General features: G+C 37.9%; 1 protein-coding gene across 10 annotated transcripts in view; it reads left to right on the top strand.

Moving 5' to 3' along the window:
* The window catches only part of LOC143032481 (uncharacterized), a 90,477-nt gene that overhangs the window by 12,379 nt on the left and 50,584 nt on the right, over window positions 1-27,514 (top strand). For 8 of the 10 annotated variants that reach the window (XM_076197328.1, XM_076197327.1, XM_076197324.1 and 5 more), the window contains exons 3-6: window positions 10,046-10,235; window positions 10,579-10,715; window positions 12,537-12,822; window positions 17,483-17,533. In XM_076197328.1, coding sequence (XP_076053443.1) covers window positions 10,046-10,235; window positions 10,579-10,715; window positions 12,537-12,822; window positions 17,483-17,533 — 664 coding nt within the window. The other 2 variants (XM_076197329.1, XM_076197333.1) reach the window with 2 other exon arrangements.

The raw sequence follows: 27,514 nt of genomic DNA, 5'->3' as shown, positions 1-27,514 counted from the left end.
TACCTGCATACGTATATATACTGAAATACAGTACAGTATTAAAACATTAAAAAAAATAGAAAAAATTATAAAAATGAAACTAAAAAGCATTGATAAATAAACAGTAAACAGCTTGTATTTAATAGTATTCAATAGAAAAAGTTACTTAAAAACGCAACAGATTGATATCATGTATCCTAGAGTAGAACCCTCGTGTCGGCCATTTTGAATAGGATCCGATTTATGACTGGTTGGTCGGAACCTATCTAGGTCGTAACTCGGATAGTGGCTGTATTTGAGATCTTGTGTAGGTGACTCGTAGCTCCAAATATCTGGCAATGGCCACCAGTGGGGCCCATAGATCACTTGGGAACAAAATGTGTTGTTTTCCAGGGAACCTCCTGGTTCCGAACAATCAATGAAACAAATATAGACACACAACAAACTATACAAAATTAATCATTGAGAATACAAACAGGATGCGTCTGAACCTTCTTGATAGAACATCTGTATATATATACATACATATATCACTGGCTTTGTCCCCCATACACGGGAGGTAGACAAAAAACAAAGGGATAAATCCACTCCCACTCATTTCATCTCTATTTACTCCACTCCCATTCACCACCCCTCCCTCCCTCCCTCTTTTCTTGGCTTCTCCCGGATGATGGGTAATCCCTGCATCTTGCCCACTGCCTTGGGTCAGAGGCAATGCAGCAAGACACAACACATCCAGAACAAGGCTACTTCATTTGATTGGCAACCCCCCACTGTCTCCTCTTGCAGAAAAATAGAAGACGGGGAGGAATCCTTTCAGGCTGCATCAAAATATCCTTCAAACATACCCCCTCACCTCCCATCCCCCACCCACACCCTTCCATGCATCACACATCATCCATACATAACCATTCTCCACTTACCCTTATCTTCTGTCTACTCCCTTCCTTCCTCAATAGATATTACAAAGGATTACAAAGGCGGAGCATGCCGACAGGAGACCTTTTGGTCCATATCTAGGTCGGATGCGAAAAAAATCATAATAATAATAAAATAATAAGTAAAAAACTATAATGTAAATAACAAATAAAATACATAAATTAATGCATAGGTATAGTTAGATAATAAATAATAGGTAAATAGTAAATAATAAATTGACATATAACTAATAATAAATGAAAATCAGACAGACGAATGATAACAAAACAAAAACAAATAATATAAAATAAATTATAATCATTACAGCATCTTGCTTAGGTGTTTATCTAAATGATTCTTAAAGCTTCGAACTGAACTACATTGCACTATCTGTGCAGGAAGTTTATTCCATTCATTAACTACACGGTTGGCAAAGTTGTTTCTACCTACTTCCAAATTGAATCTATTTCCGGACAGTTTGAGACCATTGTTTCTTGTCTGATTCTCATTCAATGTGAAAATTTTGTCACTTTTGATGTTGTCAATTCCCTTTAAAATCTTAACCCCTTCCATACGGTGCCGCACACGTAGGCGTCATGGGGAGCGAGTGTATTCGCGAGGCTGCCATATCGGCGTCTTGATTATATTTATTGTAGTCGCCCCTCCATAATGACATTCTTTCTAATTCTTTTGTAATTGCATTTTCTATGGTTATCAAAATTCACGGGTGAAGAGAGAACGATCGATATAAGCGGTGACTATATTTTATGATGCGAGTATTACGACACGTCGTACGGCTGGCATTGGCTGCTGCCACTGAGATCTAAGTCCATGACGCCTACGTGTGCGGCACCGTATGGAAGGGGTTAAAGACCTGCATCAAGTCACCTTTGAGTCTACGCTTTTTTATGGAAAACAGATTCATATGTTTTAGTCGATTTTCGTATGATTTATTTTTGATATTTGGAATCAGTTTTGTGGCTCGCCATTGTAATTTTTCCAATCTGTCAATGTCTTTAATGAGATTCGGTGACCATACGGAAACACCATATTCCAAATGTGGACGAACTAACGATATTCCTCTCTTTCCCAAAGCCCCTTTACCCCATCCATCCATCTCCCCCTTGGTTGCCCCCCTCACATGTTCACTCCTTCCACCTCTGCCTTACACACCTCTTTTACTAATCTTTCTTGACTCATTCTTTCCATGTGTCTAAACCATCCCAATACTCTTTTATCAGCCCTATCTCACCACTCCTTATCCAATCCTGCTCTCCTCTTCACCTCCTCGTTTTTCAATTTATCTAGTTCAGTAACCCCTACCATATTTCTCAGGCATTTCATCACAAACACATTTAAACTCTTCCTCTCTTATGTACCATGTTTTTGCACCATACAGTGCTGTCGGCACAATCACTATCTTGGCATCCCTTTCCAAATGTCTATTTCTCTTTACACTTTTTAATCCCCCAAGGCATTTGCTTCGTTCTCTCAATCTATATTCTGCCTCTGCGTCTGCCGCCCCTAAGTATCTAAAACTGTCCTCTCCCTCCAGTCTCTCTCCCATAACCACTTCCATACGGTGACGCCTACATAGGCGGCATGAGGAGCAAGTGGGTACTCGATGATGCCGACATCGGCATCTTGATTATATTTATTGTAGTCGTACCTACGTAATTTCCATTCTCTCTAAACTGGCTTCATCAATTTTCTATGGTTATCAAAATACATGGGTGAAAGAGAACGAATGATTGAGCACTGACTTTATTTTTTATAATGCGATTATTATGACGCAACATCGCACGTCGGGCAGCTAATGCTGCCAGACGTGCGATGTGCCCCGGAGTGAAGAGGTTAATACTTCCAATTTGCTGCCATCTTCTCCCCTTGTATATCTTGTCACCTTACTTTTACCCACATTTATCTTCAACTTCCTTCTTTTGCACTCCTTCACAAAATCCATCACTAACTTCCTTAATCCCTCCTCTGATCCTGCTACAACCACAGTGTCATCAGCAAACAACAACTTGCTTACCTCCTATTTTTCTCCATTTTCTTTAACCATTTCCAATCTTCAACCCATTACCCTTGTATTTATCTCTTGCACCACCCCATCCATGTATAAGTTTTACAGCCAAGGCAGCATAACACACCCCTGGTGAAATTCCAACTTTACCTCAACTCTCCATTTCCAATTGTAGCACAGGCTCTACTATCGTAAAAACTCTTGTCTGCTCCTAACAGGTTTCCTCCTATCCCATATATCTGCAGTACCTCCCACAATGTCTTCCTGTCTACCCTGTCATAAGCCTTTTCCAAAGCCATAAAGGTCCAAAAAAACCTCCATACCTTTTCCTAAAGCTTTCTCACATATCTACCTTACCATAAAAATCTTATCCATGCAACCCCTACCCTTCCTAAACCCACATTGTTCCTCACCAATTACTCTCTCAGTTCCTCTATTCTCTCAATCAAAACCCTTCCATAAGCCTTCCCAACTACATTCAACAAACTGATCCCTCTGAAACAACTATGCTCACACTTGTTCCCTTTTCCCTTGGAAAGTGGAACTATACAGGCACTACTCCAGTCCTCTGGTATTCAACCCTCTTTTAGATAAACATTAAAGAACCTCACCAGCCATTCCACCATCACTGTACCTCCCTTTTTTTAGACACTCCACATGGCACCCATTCAACCCAGGTGCCTTACCTGCTCTTATTATTTTAACCACTTCACTCCGGGCCAAAATCTCGGGGGCAGCATTAGCTGCCAGGCGTATGATGTTGCGAAATAATACTCGCATCATGAAAAATAGTCACCGCTTATATCGATCGTTCTCTCTTTCACCCGTGAATTTTGATAACCATAGAAAATGTGATGAAGCCAGTTTAGAGAGTATGTCAGTTTTGCAGGGACAACTACAATAAATATAATCAAGACGCCGATATGGCAGCCTCGTGTATCCACTTGCTCCCCATGCCGCCAACGTAGGCGGTACCGTATGGAAGGGGTTAATAACTGTTTTCCCCTCATCTTTCCTTATTTCTTCATTTTCCTCATTCATCACTGTCATTTTCTTCTCACTGCAACTACCTTTCCTTTCCTATCTTCCTTCATGTTTAGTAACTCCCTAAAATATCCTGCCCATCTTCCTCTTACTGCTGTCTCTTCCATTATCATCTTTCCATATGCATCCTTTACCTTTTCTTCTCTACCTGATTCACCTCCTCTTCCTCCCTTAATTTCCTTCCAAAACATCTTTTTATTACTTTCAAAATTTTCTGTCATACTCTTACCCCACTTCGCATCTCTCCTCTTTGCCTCCTGTATCTTTTGCTTTACTTCTCTTGTCTTTGTACCTCTCATATGATTCTCTCGTCCTATTTTGTAACAAGTCTATGAATGTTTGTTTCTTCTCTTCTGCAACCTTCTTTGCTTCATCATCCCACCACTCACTATCCCTCCCCCTATTTCCTCCTGTCTTTCATGTTCCACACATCATCTTTGCACACCTTGTGACTCCCTTCTTGAACCATTCCCATTCCCCCCACTTCTAGTTGTACTCTACCCGTCACTCCCACTCTTCTTTCAGTTTCTTGTAGTTCTCCTTTTCTCATTAAAGCATTTTATTCTAAGCACTTCCCTGCCCTCAGGCCTTTAACTCTTTCTCCGTCTATTCTCCACTCTCAACTTACCTTCCACCAAAAAACTATCTGATATTCCCCCAGGGACTCCGCTTAGAACATGTACAACTCAAACTCTTCCCACTCATCTCCAAGTTACCACTATGTAGTTCATTAAAACCCTATCAACCAACCTTCTATCCACCTCCCTCTCTCATGTGTACTTATGCTTAACTTTTTTCCTAAACAGTATTTGCCATCATCAATTCCCTAGACTCATCACCATCATCTCACCACTACAATTTTTTCCTGGAACTCCACACTCGCCCCTCCCTTTCATTTTAGTTTCACTCCGGCCAACACATCAATCTTCTCACAAACATACTGCCTATCTCTTCCATTTTACTCTCATCTGTACCATATCAATGCACATTAAAAACCCAAATCTTAGGGTTCTGGTTGGAAAACTCACACACACACACACACTTCCACGATTGGACGGCTTAGAAGACGTTCTGAAGAAAAGTGAAGTCTGTGGATCCCAACGCAAAGAGAAGTGCCTAGTGTTTTTGCAGGGTGGGGGGGGGAAATTGCTCGTGGAGTAGTGGGAACGTAGGGAAAGAGGAAAAGGGGAGGGATTACTGAGGGAAATGGAAGGAAATGAGGAGGGAGTAGACTTTGACCAGCCAGACAAGCGGAAGGTAAACAAAAGACTTAGCGAGGATCAAATGTCTAATAAAAATGTAAAGATTAGAAGTATAGAGAGGAGCAATACAGAAGAAAGTGACGAGAATATGTTCCAGGGATTTAAAGAGGGTGGGGGGACACAACCCCCCCCCCCCCCCCCCCCCCCCCCCCCCGACTGATAAGACTAGAGGAGAGAGTTGATAAGTTGATCGATGACTTGGAGCGTAAGTAGGTAACGTAGGCTCCATTTTTTAAAAGAATTGAAAGGTTGGAACAACTAGAGCAGGCTACCAGAAAATTAACTGAAGAAATAGAGGCCCTAAAAAGACAGTTAGGAAATGTAAAGGAGGAGAATGAGAAATTGAAGAAGAATAGTAATGAAAACAGAGAGAAAACTAGCTACAGAAGCTAAAAATTGGAGAATAACTCAAGAAGGGAATAAGGTTTCATTCACTGACATAGTCAAACAGCAATTGAAAGAACATAATGAAGACTCAGTTATTTAAAGTGATGAGACAGAAGGAGAATATAGTAAGAGAATTAGCTGACAAAAAGAAATGTATAATTATATAGGAATGGAAGAGAAACATAACCCAGATAGAACTGCAAGAATCAAGGAGGAAAATGAAAGAGTAAGCAGTTTACTAAAATTAGTCCAGGAAGATGAACCAGAAATTATAAAGGAAATTGAGGAAAAATTCAGACTCGGAAAAATATAGTACAGATAAGACCAGACCAATTAAGATTAAATTCAGGTCACAAACAACAGCAGAGAAAATTCTATCCAAGACAGGGAAACTAGCAACAAATGATCAATATAAAAAGGTATGGATAAAAAGAGAAATGAAATAAGGAGGAAAGAGAGGCAGAAAAGCAGAAAAGAATTGAAGCTAAGGCAAAAAAACGAGGAAAGAACGGAGTCAGAGAAAGAGAGATTCTATTGGAGAGTAGTGAACATGAAAATAAAGCAGTTCGACATACTAAAGAAAAACATAAGGGAAACAGAGAATACAATGGAAGTGGCAGAAAACTAAGAGTGTCTTACACAAATATAGATGGATTGATAACAGGATTGAATGAACTGAATGATTATTTGAAAGAAAAAGAACCGGACATAATGGGAATTGTAGAAACAAAATTAAAAAGGCCCACTACCACCCAACAGTGGTAGGACATGATACATACAATTATTGGATTAGAAACAGAGAGAAAAAACAAGGGGGTGGAGTTATGTTCCTGACTAAGAAGGATATAAACGTGAAAGGTGTCATATATGGAAAGAATTACAGTAGAGATGATTATGATAGAAGTGGAAGGCCGAGATAAGAAGAGCAGAAAATTTGTGATCAATTATGTGCCTCCGAAAACAGCCTCATGGGAGGAGAGTGAACATAAAAGTATGTTAGAGGACACAAAGATAGCATTAACTAAAAATAATGGAAGACTGAGGAAGAATAGTTATGATGGGCGACTTTAATTGCAAAGAAATCTGCTGGGAAGAAATGACAGTAAAGAGTGGTGATGACTCATGGGGGAAATGCTCTACTTGAGATGATTACTGACCATTCAATGACACAATGGATACAAGAGAACACTAGGTATAGAAATGAAGAAGAACCATCGAGGCTAGACTTAATAATTACATCTGAACCTAGAATAGTGGACAAGATTGAATATAAAACACCAATAGGTAAAAGTGACCACATATTGATTGAACTGGAACTTAATGAAGAAAAATATATGAAAAGAAATGAACAATATAGAAAAGGAAGAATGATGTATGAAAAACAAACTTTGATAAAATAAGAGAATTCTTTCCAACAAGAAAACTGGAAGAAATTACAAAAAAGAAACAACAGTGGAAGAGAAATGGAATATTTTGAAAAAAATTTACAAAAAAGGAGTGGAAAAGTATGTCCCAAGACAAAAACAAGAAAAAGAATATGTAAAATGCTGGTACAACAAAAGTTGTAGGGAGTTAAAGGACAAAAGAGACAAAGCCTGGAACAGATGGAAAAAAGACAGAAGACCTGAAAAAAATGGAAAATATATACTGGTTATAGAAATGAATATGTACAAAAGTGCAGAGAGGAAAAAAGAAAATATGAAAAAGATGTTATAGAAAAGTGTAAAGATCAACCAAAACTATTCTACAGATTTTGTAAACAATAAACTGAAAAACAAACAAGACTTAGAGAAATTAAGACAAGGAGGAGTTGAATACACTGAGGAAATGGAAATGGCAGAAATTATGAACAAACATTTTAAATCAGTGTTTACAAGGGAAAAATATACAAACCTGAAGAGATTGAGTGGAAGGAAAAAAGTCCCCCCTATGGAAGAAATAGAAGTAACAAAGAATGAAATATTGACACACTTGGGTAATTTTTGATGTCAGAAAATCGCATGGGCCAGATGAAATAGCAAACTGGATTCTGAAAGAATGCAGGAATGAACTGGCAGACAAAATACATAGCATAATAAGCAGTTCCTTAAAAGAAGGAAAAGTTCCAGAAGATTGGAAAAAAGCAAATATAGTACCTATATATAAAGGAGGAAATAAAGAAGAACCTACCAACTATAGACCAGTCTCTCTAACAAGTACAATAGCAAAAATATGTGAAAGAATTAATCAAAAGTAGATGGGTAAAATACTTGGAAAAAACAACGTACTAAATCCAAGGCAATTTATTGGATTCAGACAAGGACGATCATGCGTCACCAATTTAATATGTTTCTATTCAAGGCTAATAGATATAATACAAGAAAGAGATGGATGGGCTGATTGTGCATTTCTAGACCTAAAAAAAGCTTTTGACAAAGTACCACATAAGAAGTTGCTTAAGAAATTAGAATATGAAGGAGGAATACAAGGTAAATTGCTAAATTGGATGGAAAGACTTTTTGCAAGAAAGAAAAAATGAGAGTAGTGATAAGAGATCAGCACTCAAAATGGAATGAAGTAATAAGCGGTGTCCCGCAGGGAACAGTTCTGGGCCCCAATAATGTTTGCTATATATATTAATGATATGGATGAAGGAATTGAAAGCTATATGAGCTTCTTTGCAGATGATGCAAAATTACTGAAAAGAGTGAAAACTGAAGAAGATTGTGAATCACTACAGAGAGATCTAAATAAAGTACAAGAATGGAGTAGGAAGTGGGAGATGGAGTTCAATACAAAAAAGTGTAGTATAATGGAATTTGGAAAAAGCAAAAACAGAATAACAGGATCATATAATTTGGGAGAAGAAGGAATAAAAAAAGTAGAAAATGAGAAGGACCTGGGAGTCATTGTTATGAATAATATGTCACCTGAGAAACATATAAATAAGATTTTTGGAGAAACTTATAATTTAATAAGAACAATCAAAGTAGCATTTACATACCTGGATGAAGAAATGGTGAGGAAAATCCTAATCACCCTGATAAGACCAAGATTGGAATATGCAGCAACGATATGGTCACCAAGTACAAAAAAATGTATAAAAAAACTTGAAAGAATACAAAGAGCAATTACAAAACTGGCACAAACCCTCTCAAAACTATCATATGAAGAGAGACTACAAAAACTTAAACTACAGACACTAGAGCAAAGAAGAGAGAGAGGAGATTTGATAGCTATTTACAGAATCATGAAAGGCATAGAAATTACTGATAGAGAGAATCTGATAAAATGGGATGACAGAAATACAAGAGGACACGGAAAGAAAATAAAAAAAAAGACAGCTATAGAAGAGATTTTAAAAAGAACAGCTTTCCTCACAGAGCAATAGACAGTTGGAACAAGTTAGATGAGAAAGTGGTGTGTGCAAAATCAATACATGAATTTAAAAATAGTTTAGATAAAATGAGATATGAAGACGGGACCCCACGAGCATAGCTCCCCTTCCCGTAAAATACAACTAGGTAAATACAACTAGGTAAATAACACACACACACTCTCTCTCTCTCTCTCTCTCTCTCTCTCTCTCTCCTCTCTCTCTCTCTCTCTCTATCTCTCTCTCTCTCTCTCTCTCTCTCTCTCTCTCACTCTCTCACTCTCTCACTCTCTCACTCTCTCTCTCTCTCTCTCTCTCTCACTCTCTCTCTCTCTCTCACTCTCTCTCACTCTCTCTCTCTCTCTCTCTCTCTCTCTCTCTCTCTCTCTCTCTCTCTCTCTCTCTCTCTCTTCTCTCTCTCTCTCTCTCTCTCTTTCTCTGTGAATAGAGATTTCCTCTGTCACAAACAAAATGATATGTGGCTCTGGTCCATAGGGGCATACAGCATGCCACTGAGCAGCTTTTACCCCCCACAATAACACGCAGCCAATACCCCAGACAAAGTATTGGCTGTATGTAATTACATAGTATAAGCACAACTAACAGAATGTGACAAAAAAGATACACCAGCAGGGTACTACTCCATTATTAATGACCACCCACTGTTGTATAGGACATCTATACAAAAATACACCCACACTCCCTTCCCTGCTGACATTAGCCCCACAGAAAAATCTCTCCAATGGAAAGCCAAAAGCATACTAGTAGGACTATGTTTGGATCATCAACCGGCACTAGAATATTACCAGCAGAAAATAAGCCTGTTTATACCTGCAGACTGCCCCACCCAAACAATATAAGGCAGGAATACAGTATTTCATCCTAGAGTGAGTTTTGGGCTAATTTGGTGGCTGTTGCCAATTATAGGAATAAAAGGTTGATTGACTGGTACATAGGTTGAAGAAGAAGTTTTGTAACCATTTTTTCTGCTTTGTCAGCAATGGTGAGATTGTGGTTGAACATGGTACATAGGTTGAAGAAGAAGTTTTGTAACCATTTTTTCTGCTTTGTCAGCAATGGTGAGATTGTGGTTGAACAAGGTCCATACTCCTTCACCATTCCCTCTACTGGTCAGCAGCAAGTGCTGCAAGCGCAGGGAGCGCAACAGGTTGTGTATGCTCCTCAACAGTTCATTTCCCCAGGGTCACCACCACCAGTCATACAGGACTATAGGCTTGTGACTGCTCCCCAACAACAGCAGCAGGTTTGTGTGTTTTCACTTGAATATGATTCATAGTATGTGAGAAAAGAAAAATGCTTTAGTTTTACTTGTCAGATGATTTGAAAGTTTGTGATGTTTTTAAACGACTGGGTTAGGGCATTATTACTTGTGGCGAAGGTTGAGGGGATGGTGGTTTGAATCCTGCCACCGACTAAGTTGAACCAAGGGCATGGTTCGTTAAATTCCATGCTCTAAAGTTCTCTGTGAGGGGCACCATCCTAGCCTTCCAATAGGAGGGAGTTTGTGACATTAAACCATATCATCAATATTTGTTTGAGGATGTTTCTACAGAGTTTTACATAGCTACTGTTTTCCAATATCCCAGATCCTTGCCACATCACTTCAAAACAAACCTCCACAGCAAGTGGTAGCACAGCAGGTAGTTCATCCTATGCAAGTCTTGCAGCAGCAAATTAGTCAACCTCAACAATTTGTGAGCAGTCCAGGACCAAACCTGGTTAGGTAAGGTGTAATCCATCATTTTGCTCTCAGTGTTTGAGCTTGTATTGAAGCTTTGTGAAGTATGTGTGCACCCCAGTAATAGGAGCCAAATCAAAGATCAGTTTTAAAGAAGTGAAAGTTTGTGTTTATTGTGTTAACCTATAAATGAACACAGGATTCAGACAACAGAAAGAAACGCTTATCGTAGTTTATAATAAGAAAAAGACCACACTAAACTATGATTGGAGTTAAGTTTAAAAGGTAAGAGGCTGGAGGAAGTATTTAAGATCACAAGTGTCAGTGAATGGAGGAGTTAATGTGGAGGTTCAGTAGAGTAAAGGAGGCAAATAAGTCTTGGAATGATAATGTATTACGAGAAATAGTTATCTGCATGGGGGAATGAACACACAGGTGTGAATGTGGGAGGGGGTTGATCGTACCCAGGGCACTGTATGAGTGGAAGCCTGGAAAATGAAAGAAGCAGAAAGGAAGACCCTGAACATGTTAGAGAAGTATGGTATGTGTTACGAGATGTGGAAGTGAGAGTGAAAGCTGTTGGATAGGATAGATCTAGTGTTCAGATGATTTGAGCTTATGGAAAGAATGAGAAAAAGCTAGCTAAACGAGTAGGAAGCAGAAGTGGATGGAGTGGTTTTGAGAGGTGTATGGATAGGGTTAAAGGGGCCATTGGATGCAGGAGATCTGTAAGGTGAGGGAGATTTGCAAAATTGAGTGGAGGGTGGTTAGAAATGGATGAAGAATGACGCAGGCCAAAGGCAGGCCTTCTTGTCTGCTCTATAAAGGCAAGGGCTTGTCAAATAATGAAAAGGAGAAGTATGAACCAGCTCTGGCTATTGGGCCATCTTGTCAAAATGCTGTGTTCTGTTGTGTTGGGGGACAGAGATACCCCTTCATCCACAAGATCCTAAGATAGGAAGGGTGACAAAGAGGGTTTTGGATGGGTTTAGGGTAGGTGTGTGCCTTGACTTAGTCCCCCCCCCCCACACACACACAGGATTTCCTATTGTTTTCTTCATACCTATGTGGGTATTTCAGCAAGACATAATTTGAACTTCCTCCAAGAGGTACAAAGATGAGAGGGTTGATGAATGGATTTTGGTTGGGTTTAGAATGGATATAAGGTGGTAGTATGCTTTGACTGCCACCTGCCATACAAGGTGGAAGGGGCATTTTGGTATGTATTGTAACATTTCTAGTTTTCATGTTTTTGTGAGTATTCAGGCATAGATCACAAGGAAGCAGTGGGGATTAAACTCAAGCTCTTAGACTTTGCAGTGTCTTTCAGTATTACTTTTTGGTGGAAGGGAGAATGAATTGGTTTTTTGATAGATATGAGGTGCTTGTATGCTCTGACTGCCTCCCCCTTATGAGGGGGAAACAGCCTTTTGGCATATATATGTATACAAAGATATTTAAACCATCCAAGAGGTGCTAAGATGGGAAGGGAGATGAATGGATTGTGGATGGGTATGGGATGGATTTAAGTTTGATGTATTTTTATAGTTATTCCTTTGTAAAGGGGTGGAGCTTTTTGGTATATATAGATTAAGTTAGGTAAGTTCATGCATAAATTATCTATTCCCTGTACTATGGTATTGGCTGCATACTTGTGTGCATTTGGTACTTTTGGGACTTAACTGGTATCCCTATGAACCAGGTTATTGCTCCATTCATATGTATGGAGATGTCTCCATTCACAGGATGGCTGTGATGATTGAACTTTATTATCCTCTTCTTTCTCATGCTTCTGTGACTGGGGATAAAAATGCTGCAGTTAAGAATTGCTTGTTTACTTTGCTAAGATATTGACTTCTCTTTTAGGCAAGTGCCTGAACAAAAGCAGAGGCAGCTTCAGCTCCAATTACAGCAACAGCAGCAGCAGCAGCAGCAGAGGCAAGTGCAGCTCATCCAGTTACAGCAGCAGCAGAAGCTGCAAATGCAACAGCAAGTACCACAGGCACCTCAGCAACAGCAACCACTGAGGCCTCCACAAGTTCACAATACACCTCAGCAGATTCGTATGATTTTGCCACCTCAATTGAACCAGAGTCTTCAGCAACATCAGCAGCAGCAGCAGCATCCACAACAACTTGCTGTTATTCAGCAGGTTAGTTATGCACACCACTATGTTTTTTAGATTATTTGAGATGGGGTAGGAGAAAAGATGTTAAGAGCAGTCAAAAGTTCTTACGAGAGGAATGGAGATTGTTGTTAGAATCGGAAATGGAGAGAACGAGTGTTTTGGGGTAAAGATGGGACTACGCCAGGGATGTTTTGTCACCTTGGCTGTTCAATTTGTACATGGATGGGGTGGTGCAAGAGGTAAATGCAAGGGTAATGGGTCAGGGATTGGAGATGGTTAAAGGAAGTGGAGAAAAGTGGGAGATAAACTAGTTGTTGTTTGCTGACAACACAGCACTTGTAGCAGGATCGGAGGAGGGATTGAGGAAGTTAGTGACAGATTTTGGGAAGGTGTGTGAAAGAAGGAAGTTGAAGATGAATGTGGGTAAAAGTAAGGTGATGAGATGTACAAGGTGAGAAAGTCGCAGTAGACAGGAAGTGAGTATTAAGGGAGAGAGACTGGAGGAAGTGGATAGTTTTAGATACTTGGGTGTGAATGTGACAGGGAAGGGAGGAGTGGAGGTGGAGGTAGAATGTAGATTGAGAAAAGCAAGTAAATGCCTTCAGGGATTAAAAAGTGTAATGAGAAATAGACATTTGGGAATGGATGCTAAGAGGAGATTGTATGAAAAAGTGATTATGCCGACAGCACTGTATGGGGCAGAAACATGGAACATAATAGAACTCGGTTCATAGGACTATGTCAGGAGCTTCAGCTTTCAGATTGGGAGGGAAACTTTAGCAAAAGACCTATAAATTGGATGTAGGAAATATTTCAAAATACGCATACTGTGATGATTCATATTTACATCTCATTTAAGGACAGACACCCCCACAAATCAGGCTCGCCCAAATTGGCTTGACAAAGAAACTGAAAAAAGTATTGCTAAAAAGAGACATGCTTATAAGAAATACAAGTGCTCAGGTACACCTAATGTCTATCAGTTATGTAATAATACAGAGAGATTAAAAAAAAAGACTAAAAAAATGAAAACGACAATATGAAATGAATATCGCTGATAAATCCAAAGAGAATCCCAAAGAATTCTATAGTTACATTGGAGATAAAAAGGTTATTAGGAATCACATTGGCCCACTATTATCTGCTGACAGTCAACTTGAATGTTTAAATGAAGGAATGTGTGATATTTTAAACAATTATTTTAACCCTGTATTCATAAACGATACACCTCAGTGTGAACTCGAAACTGAAACCTATGAAAAGTCTAGGTGAACTTACTACGGTAAATATAACAAAAGAAAAAATTGAAAGGTGTATAGAAAATCTCAAAGTTAATAAAACACCAGGGCCTAATGATTGGCATCCAAGAATCTTAAATCAAATTAAAAATGAGCTAGTTGTTCCATTAGAAATTATTTTCAAGAAATCCATCATATCCAGAGATGTCCCAAGAGAATGGAAGCTAGCTAATGTTACTCATATTCAAAAAAGGTGACAAAAAGAACCCAAATAACTACAGGCCTATAAGCTTGACTTCAATCGTAGAAAAAATTATGGAAACTATCATCAGAGAAGCTATCGAACATCATTTAGAAAGTAACTGTTTGATAAATGACGGCCAGCATGGATTCAGACAGAAATGTTCTTGTGTGACTAACTTACTCAAATTCTACAACACAGTCATCTTGAATTATGACAAAAGAAGCGAAATAGGTTTAATATATCTAGATTTTGCAAAAAGTTTTGATACTGTCCCCCACAAAAGACAACTTACTAAATTAGCTTCACATGGAATAAGTGGTAGCCTATTAAGTTGGACTAGTAATTGGTTGAATGATTGAAAACAGAGTTGTTCTAATTGGCAAAATTTCTAGATGGAAAGATGTTCAGAGTGGAGTTCCTCAGGGTTCCATTCTTGGGCCACTTCTATTCATAGTATAAATAAATGATATAGACCACGGACTGAAATCTATTGTCACCAAATTTGCCGATGATACAAAACTGTGCTGAATGTCAAATGATCATTTAAACCAATTAGATGTTCAGGAAGATTTAGATAAACTACAGCAATGGTCTGAAAAGTGGCTAATGAAATACACTAAGTAAATGCAAGTTTATGCACATAGGTAAAAATAACAGTAAGTACGATTACAAGTTATTTGAAAATTCATTAACAAAAGTGGATAGTGAGAAGGATCTTGGCGTAATTATCAGTAACGATGTCAAATCATCTAAGCAGTGTATTTCAGCCTCTGAGAAAGCAAATAAGATTTTAGGACTGATTGCCCCATCTTTTGACTTCAAAAGTCCATCTCTAATTAACAAGCTATATAAATTGTTAGTTTGTCCACATTTGGAATATGCTGTTTCTGTATGGTTACTGAATCTCATTAATGATATTGACGGATTGGAAAAGTACAATGTCAAGCCGCATAACTGATTCCAAATATCAAAAATAAATCGTACAAAAATCGACTAAAACACATGAATCTGTTTTCCCTAAAAAAGTGTAGACTCGGAGGTGACTTGATACAGGCCTTTAAGATTCTGAAGGGAATTGACAACATCAAAAGTGACAAAATTTTCACTCTGAATGAAAATCAGACAAGAAGTAATGGTCTCAAACTGCCAGGAAATAGATTTAATTTGGAAGTGGATAGAAACAACTTCACCAGCTGTGTGGTTAATGAATGCAATAAACTTCCTGCAGAGGCAGTGCAATGTAGTTCAGTTCAAAGCTTTAACCTCTTCACTCGGGGGCTCATCGCACGTCTGGCAGCATTAGCTGCCCGACGTGCAATGTTGCGTCATAATAATCGCATTATAAAAAATAAAGTCAGTGCTCAATCATTCGTTCTCTTTCACCCGTGTATTTTGATAACCATAGAAAATTGATGAAGCCAGTTTAGAGAGAATGGAGATTACGTAGGTACGACTACTTAGTGAAGTTCCGAGGTCGATCCTCACAGCCGTAGTGGACTACCGCTGCTGCCAGTCCTGTTGTCCCTCCTCGCGAGGGCCAGTTGGTCTGGTATTGAGTTTGGAGAAAACCTACTGATGGTGTATCCTGGCATTGTTGAAGATCTCTTGCTCTGGTAACACGAGAATTCGTGTGACTTTGTAGAGCACGGGAAAGGACCACAGACAAGGTTGACCTTGTTCACGGTCACTCGTCGCTCCGTCAATAAATATAATCAAGATGCCGACGTCGGCATCATCGAGTACCCACCTGCTCCTCATGACGCCTATGTAGGCGTCACCGTATGGAAGTGGTTAAGATTTGTTTAGATAAACACCTAAACAAGATGCTATATTGCGTGCCATTTATTTTATATTGATTTGTTAGTATTTTTCTGTTTAATATTATTTCCTTGATTATTATTTATTACTATTTATCTGTCAATTTACTATTATTTACTATTTACCTGTTTGTTTATTGTTTAACTTCATGTATTTGTTTATTTACTTGTTTATTATTATTTATATTTATCATTGCTATAATTTTTCTTTTTGCATCTGACCTAGTTATGGATCAAAAGGTCTCCTGTTGACATGCTTCTCCTTTGTAATCCTTTGAAACTAGGAGATGAGGAGAACGGGGGTGGAAAGGGAGTTGGGAGATGGTTGATGTAAGAGTAATGGGATGGGTTGGACACATGGAAAGAATGAGTAAAGAAACTATATTTCATAAGCCTGTTCACAGAATACAGGGGTCAATCAACTACAATTACAAAATTAATATATATATATATAGGATGCTGATGCATACATCCCTGTATACCCACTTGTGCCTCATAACACCAGTGTTGGCATCATTGTATGCTAATGTTTAACCTCTTCATTCAGGGGCACATTGCATGTCTGGCAGCATTAGCTGCCCGACGTGCGATGTTGCGTCATAATAATCGCATTATAAAAAATAAAGTCAGTGCTCAATCGTTCGTTCTCTTTCACCCGTGAATTTTGATAACCATAGAAAATATGATGAAGCCCGTTTAGAGAGAATGGAGGTTACGTAGGTACGACTACAATAAATATAATCAAGATGCCGACGTCGGCATCATCGCGTACCCACTTGCTCCTCATGACGCCTACGTAGGCGTCACCGTATGGAAGTGGTTAAGTACCTGTAAATCCTGGATCATATGGAGGAGGTGGAAGGATGTTATGAAGGGGACTTTGAATGTACATGGAATATCTGTTAACCTGTTGAATAAGATGACGCCTGTGTGTGCATCATGAGCCACGAGTGGAGTATATGAGGATGCCGGCGTTGTCTTCCTGATTATATTTATTCTATTGTAGCTGAGTGACCCCTGTATTCTGTGAAGAGGCTTGATCACGTTTTCTGTGACATTATATTTATTCAGGGTTAAGGAGAAGGAGTATAACAGCAGTAACTTTATATTTTGTAATATGTGTATTGTGATGTATCATCTTACATCAGGCAATTTGATGTGCACATGAATGTTTGACTTGTATTGAAGAGGTAAAGAGAAAATGCAAAAGATAGGAAAACAAGAGGTGCGTAGACAGAAGTGTTGGTAATCACAAAATGCTTAATGTTAAGTGAAATGTTTGACAGTAATGACTTGCAAGACCTGGTTCACACCTTTGAAATTAGGTTGGAGTTAGGGGAGAATTTGTAGTTAGTATAATGTGTCTTTCCTCTTGTTATTTACAGAAGATTATGAATGATGATGGTACCGTACAGGTTGTGAGAACCCCTTTAAGTGTAAGTGGTACCCATCAGATTCCAGTTTCCATTTTACAGCAGCCTCCACAAACCCCAGTTCATTCTCTAGTTGAACCACCTCAGTCACAAGCACCTAATAACACTGCTAAGCACCAGCAGATAGCGCCTAATGCTCGGGCCTCGCCGCACCCTGTGGCTCAACAAACGGGCCAGACACCTCATAGGCACCATTCAGTGGTAACTTTTAAGCAGTGATATTGTCACCCCTGTTTAGCACTCTTCGTTTTCTTCTTAACCTGTGAACACTGGTAGAGTTTAGAATTTAATTTTTGCACTTGGTTCCGTAGCAAGTATGGCTTTAAGTGTTTCATGTAGTGTTCTTGTTGTACATCTACCTATTGCCTATGCAGGATAAAATGGTATTAAGATACTATATGGAGAATGCTGGTATCAGTTCTATCTTGTTTTCATTTCAAGTATGTATTTAGTTAATGCCTAGACTTAGCTAATGCAATACAGTATTCTGTGTGCAGGAACTTGACTGAATCTTTGATTAAGAATAGGATAGTGCGCATCATTCTTACAAATTACTTAGTGATGATATTGAGATACACTTAAGATTAAAGAATGTTAATTGAGTGATGAAAGAGTGTAGGTGTAACAAATTCGACACATTCAGGGGATATATGAATATGGTTGCAAAAGGGAACAGATGTTTGCATCAATATGTGATGTTGCCCCCCCCCCCCCCCCTCTCTCTCTCTCTCTCTCTCTCTCTCTCTCTCTCTCTCTCTCTCTCTCTCTCTCTCTCTCTCTCTCTCTCTCTCTCTCTCTCTCTCTCTCTCTCTCTCTCTCTCTCTCTCTCTCTCTCTCTCTCTCTCTCTCTCTCTCTCTCTCTCTCTCTCTCTCTCTCTCTCTCTCTCTCTCTCTCTCTCTCTCTTTTTTTTTTTTTTTTTTTTTTTTTTTTTTTTTTTTTTTTTTTTTTTTTTTCTCTCTCTCTCTCTTTCCCTGTGGAAATATGTCCCAGTACCACTCCATTGACATTGTTCTCAAACCTCTAATCCCACATTGATATCTATCCTAAAACCCTCCCTTTCCTCTGTACTCTTCTCACTAACAGGCCCATCTGTTTAAATGTGTTTTAGATGAAGTATCTGAGAAATTGTTAGGGTTTACAAGGTTTGATAGTGTGAGAAATTAGGAGTGGTGATGGCAGATGAAAGAGTTGAAGTATGTAAGAGTGGATGGGTGGTGAGATAAACACAGGGAACTGTTAGGGATTTATTCTGACGTTTCGTCCTTACGAGGACTTCTTCAGAGTACATACACCTTCAAACAGTTCACACCCTAAATACCTGATGTGGTGGATATTTAGGGTGTGAATTGTTTGAAGGTATATGTACTCTGAAGAAGTCCTGGTAAGGACGAAACGTCAGAATAAATCCCTAACGGTTCCCTGTCTTTATCTCACCACCCATCCACTCAGATGAAAGAGTATTGGGATGATTTTGACATAAGGAAAGAGTGAGTGAAGAAAGAAAAGTAAAAGAAGGAAGGCAGAGTTGGATGGGGTGAAAGGGGTTTTGAGCAAGAAGGAAATTTTAATCAAGCAAGGAAGGGTGAAGGCAGGAGATAGGGGTGAGTTGAGAATTGCTGTGATGGAAATATGGGAGGGGGTGGGGGAGTAGAGAGTGGTTATGGGTGAATATTTTGACTCAGCCTGAAGGGAATTTTCCCAGTCTTCTCTGTTTTATGTACGAGGTGAGGGAGAAGGGGGGTTCAATGAATAAATGAAGCAGCCTTGCTGTGGAGATGTTGTCTTGCTGCATTGATTCTGACCCTTCTGGGCATTGGGTGAGAAACAGGGATGACCCTTCATCCACAAGGAGATAAGATGAGAGGGAGGAAAGGGTGGTGGGTAGTAATGGAATAGGTTGGAGTGGGTACATGCCCTTTGACTTGGCTACCTTCCTTATAAGGGGGAAAAAGCCCTTGGTATATAGATAGATAGATGCGTCATAATCCAATGCTAAAACGGATTGGCTTGGCACTTGACATCCCATGCACTAGATATTCACAATGCACTGAAGACCATGTCAATCACATGACACAAACAGTGAGGTCTTTGAATTAATCTGGGGATGTTAGCTATTTGTTGGCCATGGTTTCTTGAAGGACAGTCCCAAGGCTAGATACCTGTCAAAAGTTAACTTGTAATGTGGGTTGGTGAAAAATATAACCACTTATGTTATCCTTGTTTGACACTTATCTATGGTGGAAAGTGTATAAAAGAAAAATGAATGGGTTTATGATGAGAGAAAACAACATTCATTCAAGGGTTTCGTAATAGTTCACCTCGCAATTTTTTAATGAATAATCAAGCAGTTATGAAATGTTTATATTGGCCTACATATTATGAATGTTGTACAGTTGGCAGGGTATTTGATAGGTGAATTCATAATACAATTTTGGTTTTATTTGAGAAATGCGGTAGTACCTGTCCATCACTTTGAGTTAATGCATGTATATAAAACTGTAATAGGGTATGTGAGTATGAAGAGGATTTTGTAAATGAAGTCAGAGCATGTTTTTGTATTTGGTATATGATATTTCCAGGACATACACTCATGCACACAGGCGCGCGCGATCGGCAGAAAGCCGGCGACGATTGGAACTCCGGAGGGGATTTTATTTATTTATTTTTTATTTATTTATTTTTTCCAATGACAAGGGAGTGCCTGTGTTGTATTAATAGGGAAGGGGAAAGCTCGTGGTGTAGTGGGCAGGTTAAGAAAAAGGAGAAAGGGAGGGAGTAGTGAGGAAAATGGAAGAAAATTATGAAGGAGGCAAACGGGCTCCCCTGGACGCCAGAAGGAATGTAAACAAAAGGGCTGCAGACGACATAGGTAAAGTTGAAAATATCAGTAAAGGCATAAGAATTAGAAATATAGATAAGAATAACACAAAAGAAAGTGGAGATAATTATTTCCATGGATATAATGAGGGAGGGGATGACAACCTCCCCCGATTAGCAAGTCTAGAGGAAAAACTAGAGAACATGAACAAACAGTGGGAGGCTAGGTTCAGCCAACTTACACGGATTACACAGAGTAGATTTATTGGAAAAACTAAAGGAGAACCAAAACCTAAATAAATAGAAGCATTAAAAAAGTTAAAAGTAAAAATGAGAATGAGGAATTAAAGAATAATAATAATAAAGAGTCCATAGCAAAAGAGGTATAGGGAGAAAAGTCCAAAAGAACAACAAAATTGAATTTAGAGATATAGTGACGCAACAGATAAAAGATCAAAGGACACAGTTATTAAAGTGATGAGGGAGAAGGAGAATATAGTAAGAGACTTAGCAGATAAAAAGAAATGAATAATTATATTAGGGATGGAAGAGAAGCATAATCCAATTAGGACTACAAGAGTAAAAGAGGAGAAGGAAAAGGTAAACAAGATAGAAGTACTTCAAAAGGATGAACAAAAAACAAAGAAATTGAAGAAATATATAGAATAGGGAAATACAATACAGGTAAGACCAGACCAATTAAGGTTAAATTCAGGTCACAAATGACAGCAGAGAATATTTTGGCAAAAACAGGGAAACTAGCAAAAAGTTATCAGTATACATAGGTATGGATAAAAAGAGAAATGAATAAAGAGGAAAGAGAGGATGAGAAAACAAAGACTAGAAGCTAAGGAAAAAATGAGAAAAGAACAGAGTCGGACAAAGATCAATTCTATTGGAGAGTAGTGAATATGAAAGTGAGGAAATGGTTCATAGCAGAGGAAAACAGAAGGGAAACAGAAAACAGGATGAAGGTAACAAAATTAAAAACGTCTTACACAAATATAGGTGGCTTAATAACAGGCTTGAATGAACTGAATAATTACCTGAAGGAAAAATAACCAGACATAATGGGAATTATAGGGACAAAATTGAAAGGTCCATTACCACCCAACAGTGTAGGATATGGCACATATGAGTATTGGATTTGAAACAGAGAAGTAAAACAAGGGGAGTTATGTTCCTGTCTAAGAAGGATATAAATGTGAGGAACGTTACATATGGAAAGAATAGAGATTATTATGATGGAAATAGAGGATAGGGATGGGAAGAGCAGGAAGTTTGTGGTAAATTATGTGCCTCCTAAAATGGCTTTGTGGGAAGAAAGGGAACACAAAAATTTGTTAGAAAACATAAGGATAACACTAAATAAGATAATGGAAGATGGAGGAAGAATAGTTATAATGGGTGACTGTAATAGTAAAGAAATCTGCTGGGAAGAGATGACAGTGAAGGGTGGAGACGACCTATGGGGAAATATACCACTTGATATAAATATAGAACATACAATGACACAGTGGATACAAGAGAATACTAGGTATAGAAATGAGGAAGAACCATTGAGACAACCTAATAATCACATCAGAACCTGAAATAGTGAACAAGATTGAATATAAGACACCATTAAGTAAAAGTGACCACATATTGGTTGAACTGGAACAAAACGAGGAAAAATACATGGGGAAAAAACAAACAATATAGAAAGGGAAGATTGATGTATTGAAAAGCAAATTTTGATAAAATAAGAATTTTTTTTCAAAAAGCAGACTGGGAAAGGATACACAAGGAGGAAACAACAGTAGAAGGAAATGGAAAATCTAGACAAAAAGTTATAAAGAAAGAGTAGAAAAGTATGTTCCAAGACAAAAACCAGAAAAAGCGTATGTAAAATGTTGGTACAACAAAAGATGTAGAGAGTTAAAAAACAAAAGGGATAAAGCTTGGATAAAATGGAAGAAAGACAAAAGGCAGGAAAAGTTGAAAATATATACTAGTTATAGAAATCAGTATGTACAAGTGTGCAGAGAAGAAAATAGAAAATACGAAAAGGATGTCATAGAAAAATGTAAAGATCAACTAAACCTATTTTATAGATTTGTAAACGACAAACTGAAAAGCAAACAAGAATTAGTGAAACTGAGGAGTTGAATATACAGAGGAAATAGAAATGGCAGAAATTATGAACGAGCATTTTAAATCAGTGTTTACGAGGGAGAACATACAATTTAGAGATGTCAAGTGGGAGAAAGTTCCCCCTATGAAAGAGATAGAAGTAACAAAGAAAGAAATAATGAATCACTTGAGTAATCTCGATGTTAGAAAATCATATGGTCCAGATGAAATGGCAAACTGGATTTTGAGAGAAATACATAGTCCAATAAGCAGTTCATTGAAAGAAGGAAACGTTCCAGAAGATTGGAAAAGAGCAAATATAGTACCAATATATAGAGGGGGAAACAAATAAGACCCTACTAACTATAGACTGGTCTCTCTTACAAGTACGATAGCTAAAATTTGTGAAAGAATTATAAAAATTAGATGGGTAAGGCATTTGGAAAAATTTTTACTAATCCAAGGCAATTTGGATTTAGACAAGGAAGATCATGTGTCACAAACTTAATGTGCTTCTATTCAAGACTTGTAGATATAATACAAGAAAGAGAAGGAAGGGCTGCTTATGCATTTCTGGACCTGAAAAATGCTTTTGATAAGGTGCCACATAGGAAATTACTCAAGAAATTAGAAACTGCAGTAGGAATACAGGGCAAACTACTGAAGTGGATGGAAGACTTCCTGCATGAAAAAAAAATGAGAGTGGTGATAAGAGACAAGCATTCTAATTGGGATGAAGTGATTAGTGGAGTTCCATAAGGAACAGTTCTGGCCCCAGTAATGTTTTCTATATATACTAATGATATGGATAAAGGAATTGAAATTTATATGAGCTTCTTTGTGGATGATGCAAAACTGCTGAAAAAAGTGAACACTGTTGAAGATTAAGAGTCGCTGCAGAGTGATCTCAATAAAGTATGGGAATGGAGTAGGAAGTGGGAGATGGAATTCAATATTAAGAAGTATAGTATAATGGAATTTGGAAGAAGTAAAAAAAGAATAGTGGGATCATATAGATTGGGAGAGAAAAAAAATAGAAAATGAGGACATGGGAGTCATTATTATGAATAATATGTCCCCAGAGAAACATAAAAAAAAAATGGAGAAACTTATAATTTAATAAGAACAATCAAAGTGGTATTTATATACCTGGACAAAGAAATGGTGAAGAAAATACTAGTCACTTTAGTAAGACCAAGATTGGAGTATGCACTGACAATGTGGTCACCATGTACAAGAAATGTATAATAAAACTTGAAAGAATACAAAGAGCAATTATGAAATTGGCACCAATGCTCTCAGAACTATCATATGAGAGGCTGGCAAAGCTTGAGCTACAAACATTAGAGCAAAGAAAGAGAGGAGACTTGATAACTTTATAGAATCATGAAAGGCATAGAAATTATTGATAGAGAGGATCTGATAAAATGGGATAGTAGAGAAACAAGAGGACATGGAAAAAAATAAAAGACAATTATAGAAGAGGCCTGAAAAAGAACAGCTTTCCCCACAGGATACTAGACATTTGGAACAAGTTAGATGAAAATGTGGTGTGTGCAAAAAGGATACACGAATTTAAAAATGGTCTAGATAAAACAAGATATGAAGATACACCACGAGCATAGCTCCCCTTCCCGTAAAATATAACAAGGTAAATACACTCTCTCTCTCTCTCTCTCTCTCTCTCTCTCTCTCTCTCTCTCTCTCTCTCTCTCTCTCTCTCTCTCTCTCTCTCTCTCTCTCTCTCCCCTTAGATATCACTCTTCTGCCATGCCATTCACAAACTTCCCATTAATGTTTTTGACAAAGTAGTTACATATATATATGTATGTAGTTGTTTATTAGTTTACTTTTTCATTGTATTACCTTTTCAATTACCCTTTTCTTTTTGGTGTTGAGCTGCCATTCACAAAAGGCATATTCTAAGCATGGATGAAACAAGTGTTATGTATAGCATTGACTTGGAAGTAGAATAATTGTACAATAAGTTCTGAAGTGTTTTTCTCTCTGTAGTAAAAATACAAAAGTTATTCTAAGAATTAAATTTATCAGTTAATTTCTGTATTCATGTTTGTTATAAAATCTTAATAGAATCTGTGTTAGAAATGGAGAGAGAGAGTGGTTTGAGGTAAAGGTGGGACTTTGCCAGAGATGTGGCATATCGCCTTGGCTGTTGAATTTATACATGGATGGGGTGCTGTAGTAGGTAAATGCAAGGGTAATGAGTGGGGGGTTAAGGATGGTTAAAGAAAAAAAAAAAAGGAGATAAGCCATTTGTTGTTTGCAGACAACACTGTGTATGTAGCAGGGTCAGAGGGATTAAGGGTAATACTGACGGAGTTTGGGAAGGTGTGCAAAAGAAGGAAGTTGAAGATAAATGTGAGTTTAAGTAAGGTGATGAGATGTACAAGGGGAGAGGATGGCAGCAAATTGGAAGTGAGTATAAAGGGAGAGGGACTGGAGGAAGTGGATAGTTTTAGATACTTGGGTGGGAATGGGAAGAATGGAGGTGGAGGTGATATGTAGGTTGAGAGAAGTAAATGTCTTGATTAAAAAGTGCAATGAGAAATAGACATTTGGGAATGAATGCTAAGAGGAGATTATATGAAGGGGTGACTGTGTCTATAGCAGTGTGGGGGGCAGAAACATAGAACATAACAGAGGAAGAGTTTAAATGTGTTTGAGTTGAGGTGCCTGAGAAGTATGGTATGGGTTACTAGGCTGGATAGAGTGAGTAATGAGGTAAGGAGGAGTGTGAGGGTGAAAAGGGAGTTGACAGGGTTGATGAAGGAGTATTGGGATGGTTTGGACACAGGGAAAGAATGAGTGAAGAAAGATTAGTAAAAGAGGTGTGGAAGGCAGAGATAGGAGTGAACATGAGGGGGTGACCAAGGATGGGGTAAAAGGGGTATTGGAAAAGAGGGGAATGTCTGTTGAGGAAGGAAGGAAGAAGACAGAAGATAGGGATGAGTGGAGAATGGTTGTGTATGGATAATACTATGGTGTGCGGAAGAAGGGTGTGTCGCTGATTAGATGAAGCAGCCATGCTGTGAATGTGCTGTGTCTTGCTGCATTGTCTGACCCAGGGCAGTGGGTGAAATGTAGGGATGACTCATGACCCCCCTGTAAGGGGGGAAGAAGCCTTTGGTATATGTATGTAAAATCTTGTTGACATCTTTCAGGTTTAACCATTTTCCTCCCAAATAACTTTAGTAATAAATGTCTGAATTTTTCAAATCTGGCGCTAATTTTCGTGTTAAGTAGAAATTGAAATATTCACTTTTTTATTATTTACTTTATTTGAAAATGTACTTAGAGAAAATGGATTTAGTGTTAGTTATTTACAGATACACTGCATATTTGTACCCATTGTACTTCATAACACATTTATCTACTTGTATGAATGCATAAAGTTTGTAAAATGCATTCAATGGTTAATATCATAAGTATGCATAAGAAAATATGCACCCTTATGATATGCACACAATAAGTGGTAGCCAATTAAGCTGGGTTAATGATTGGTTAAATGATCGTAAATAGAGTTGTTCTAAATGTAAAACTTCTAGATGGAAAAATGTTACAAGTGAAGTTCCTTAGGGTTCCATTCTTGGGTCATTTCTATTCATAATATTTATAAGTGACATAGACCATGGACTGAAATCTATTGTCTCCAAATTTGCAGATGATACAAAACTGTCCAGGTTAGGTATTCAAGAAGATTTAGATAAACTACAGCAATGGTGTAAAGAGTGGCTACTGAAATTTAACATAAGTAAATGTAAGGTTATGCACATAGGTGAAAATAACAATAAGTACGAAAAGTTATGTGAACAAAAATGGATAATGAGAAATATTTCGGCATAATTATCAGTGATTATCTCAAATCCTCAAAGACGTGTATTTCCGCATCGGAGAAACATATCAAATTCTAGGACTGATAATGTGATATTTTGATTTAAGCTATATAAATCGTTAGTTCATCCACATTAGGTATATGCTGTATCTGTATGGTCACTGAATCTCATTAAATACACTGACAGATTGGAAAAATTACAACAGCGAGCCACAAAACTAATTCTGTATATCAGAAACAAATCATATGAAAATCTACTAAAACGTATGAATCTTTTTTCCCTAAAAAAGTGTAGACTCTGGGATGATTTGATACAGGTTTTTAACCTCTTCCATACGATGATATCTACATAGGTGTCACGAGGTGCGAGTGGTATATCACAATGCTAGCATCAGCATCTTGATTTTATTTATTTTGTAGTTGTAGCTGAATTACCCATGATTTCTTTAAACTGGCTTGATTGTGTTTTCTGTGTTTATTATTACTCAGAGTTTACTTAGAGTGAAAGAACAAGTAATACAGCAGGGACTTTACATTTTAAAATGCAAGCATTGTGATGCATCATCATACGTAAGGCATCCAATGCTTTGTGCTAGACTTTGACTCGCATAGAAGAAGATAAGACAGGTAATTGATTAGCTCTTTCAATCCTGAGATTAACACATCTATGTTGATGTAAACCAATTTTAATTTTCTGTTCCCTCATTCACTGAAATTTCTCTCTCTCTCTCTCTCTCTCTCTCTCTCTCTCTCTCTCTCTCTCTCTCTCTCTCTCTCTCTCTCTCCCTCCCTCTCTCTCTCTCTCTCTCCTTAAATATACACTTTTTTGTCTCATATATAATACTCCAATAGAACTGTGCTGTCGTAGTCTCCGTTTTTTTTTTTTTTTTTTTTCCTCATCGTGTCTATTATCCATATATTTTTAATGTTCATTACTTGCTAAATTTCATGTTCCTGATAAGATTTCTTCCGCTGCCATTTGTGACCTTAATTTAATCTTTAGTGGTTGACTTTTTCCTTTTCATCCTGTATATTGACCAATTCTGTGCACTGCCTCTATTTCCTTTACTAATTCTTGTTCTTTATCTTGTACTACTTTTATAACATTTCTTGCCAATTTTTTGTCCTCTTTATCTTTCTAGAACCAATTTGTGTTATGTTTTTTCTTTAGACCATATATTACATAAAAACAGAACATAAC

Source organism: Oratosquilla oratoria, chromosome 13 (assembly GCF_046742065.1).
Source record: "Oratosquilla oratoria isolate Oo_2021 chromosome 13, ASM4674206v1, whole genome shotgun sequence".
NCBI lineage: Eukaryota > Metazoa > Arthropoda > Malacostraca > Stomatopoda > Squillidae > Oratosquilla > Oratosquilla oratoria.
Note: the sequence above shows the minus strand (reverse complement) of the source record. Positions and strands in the feature narration are given on the sequence as shown.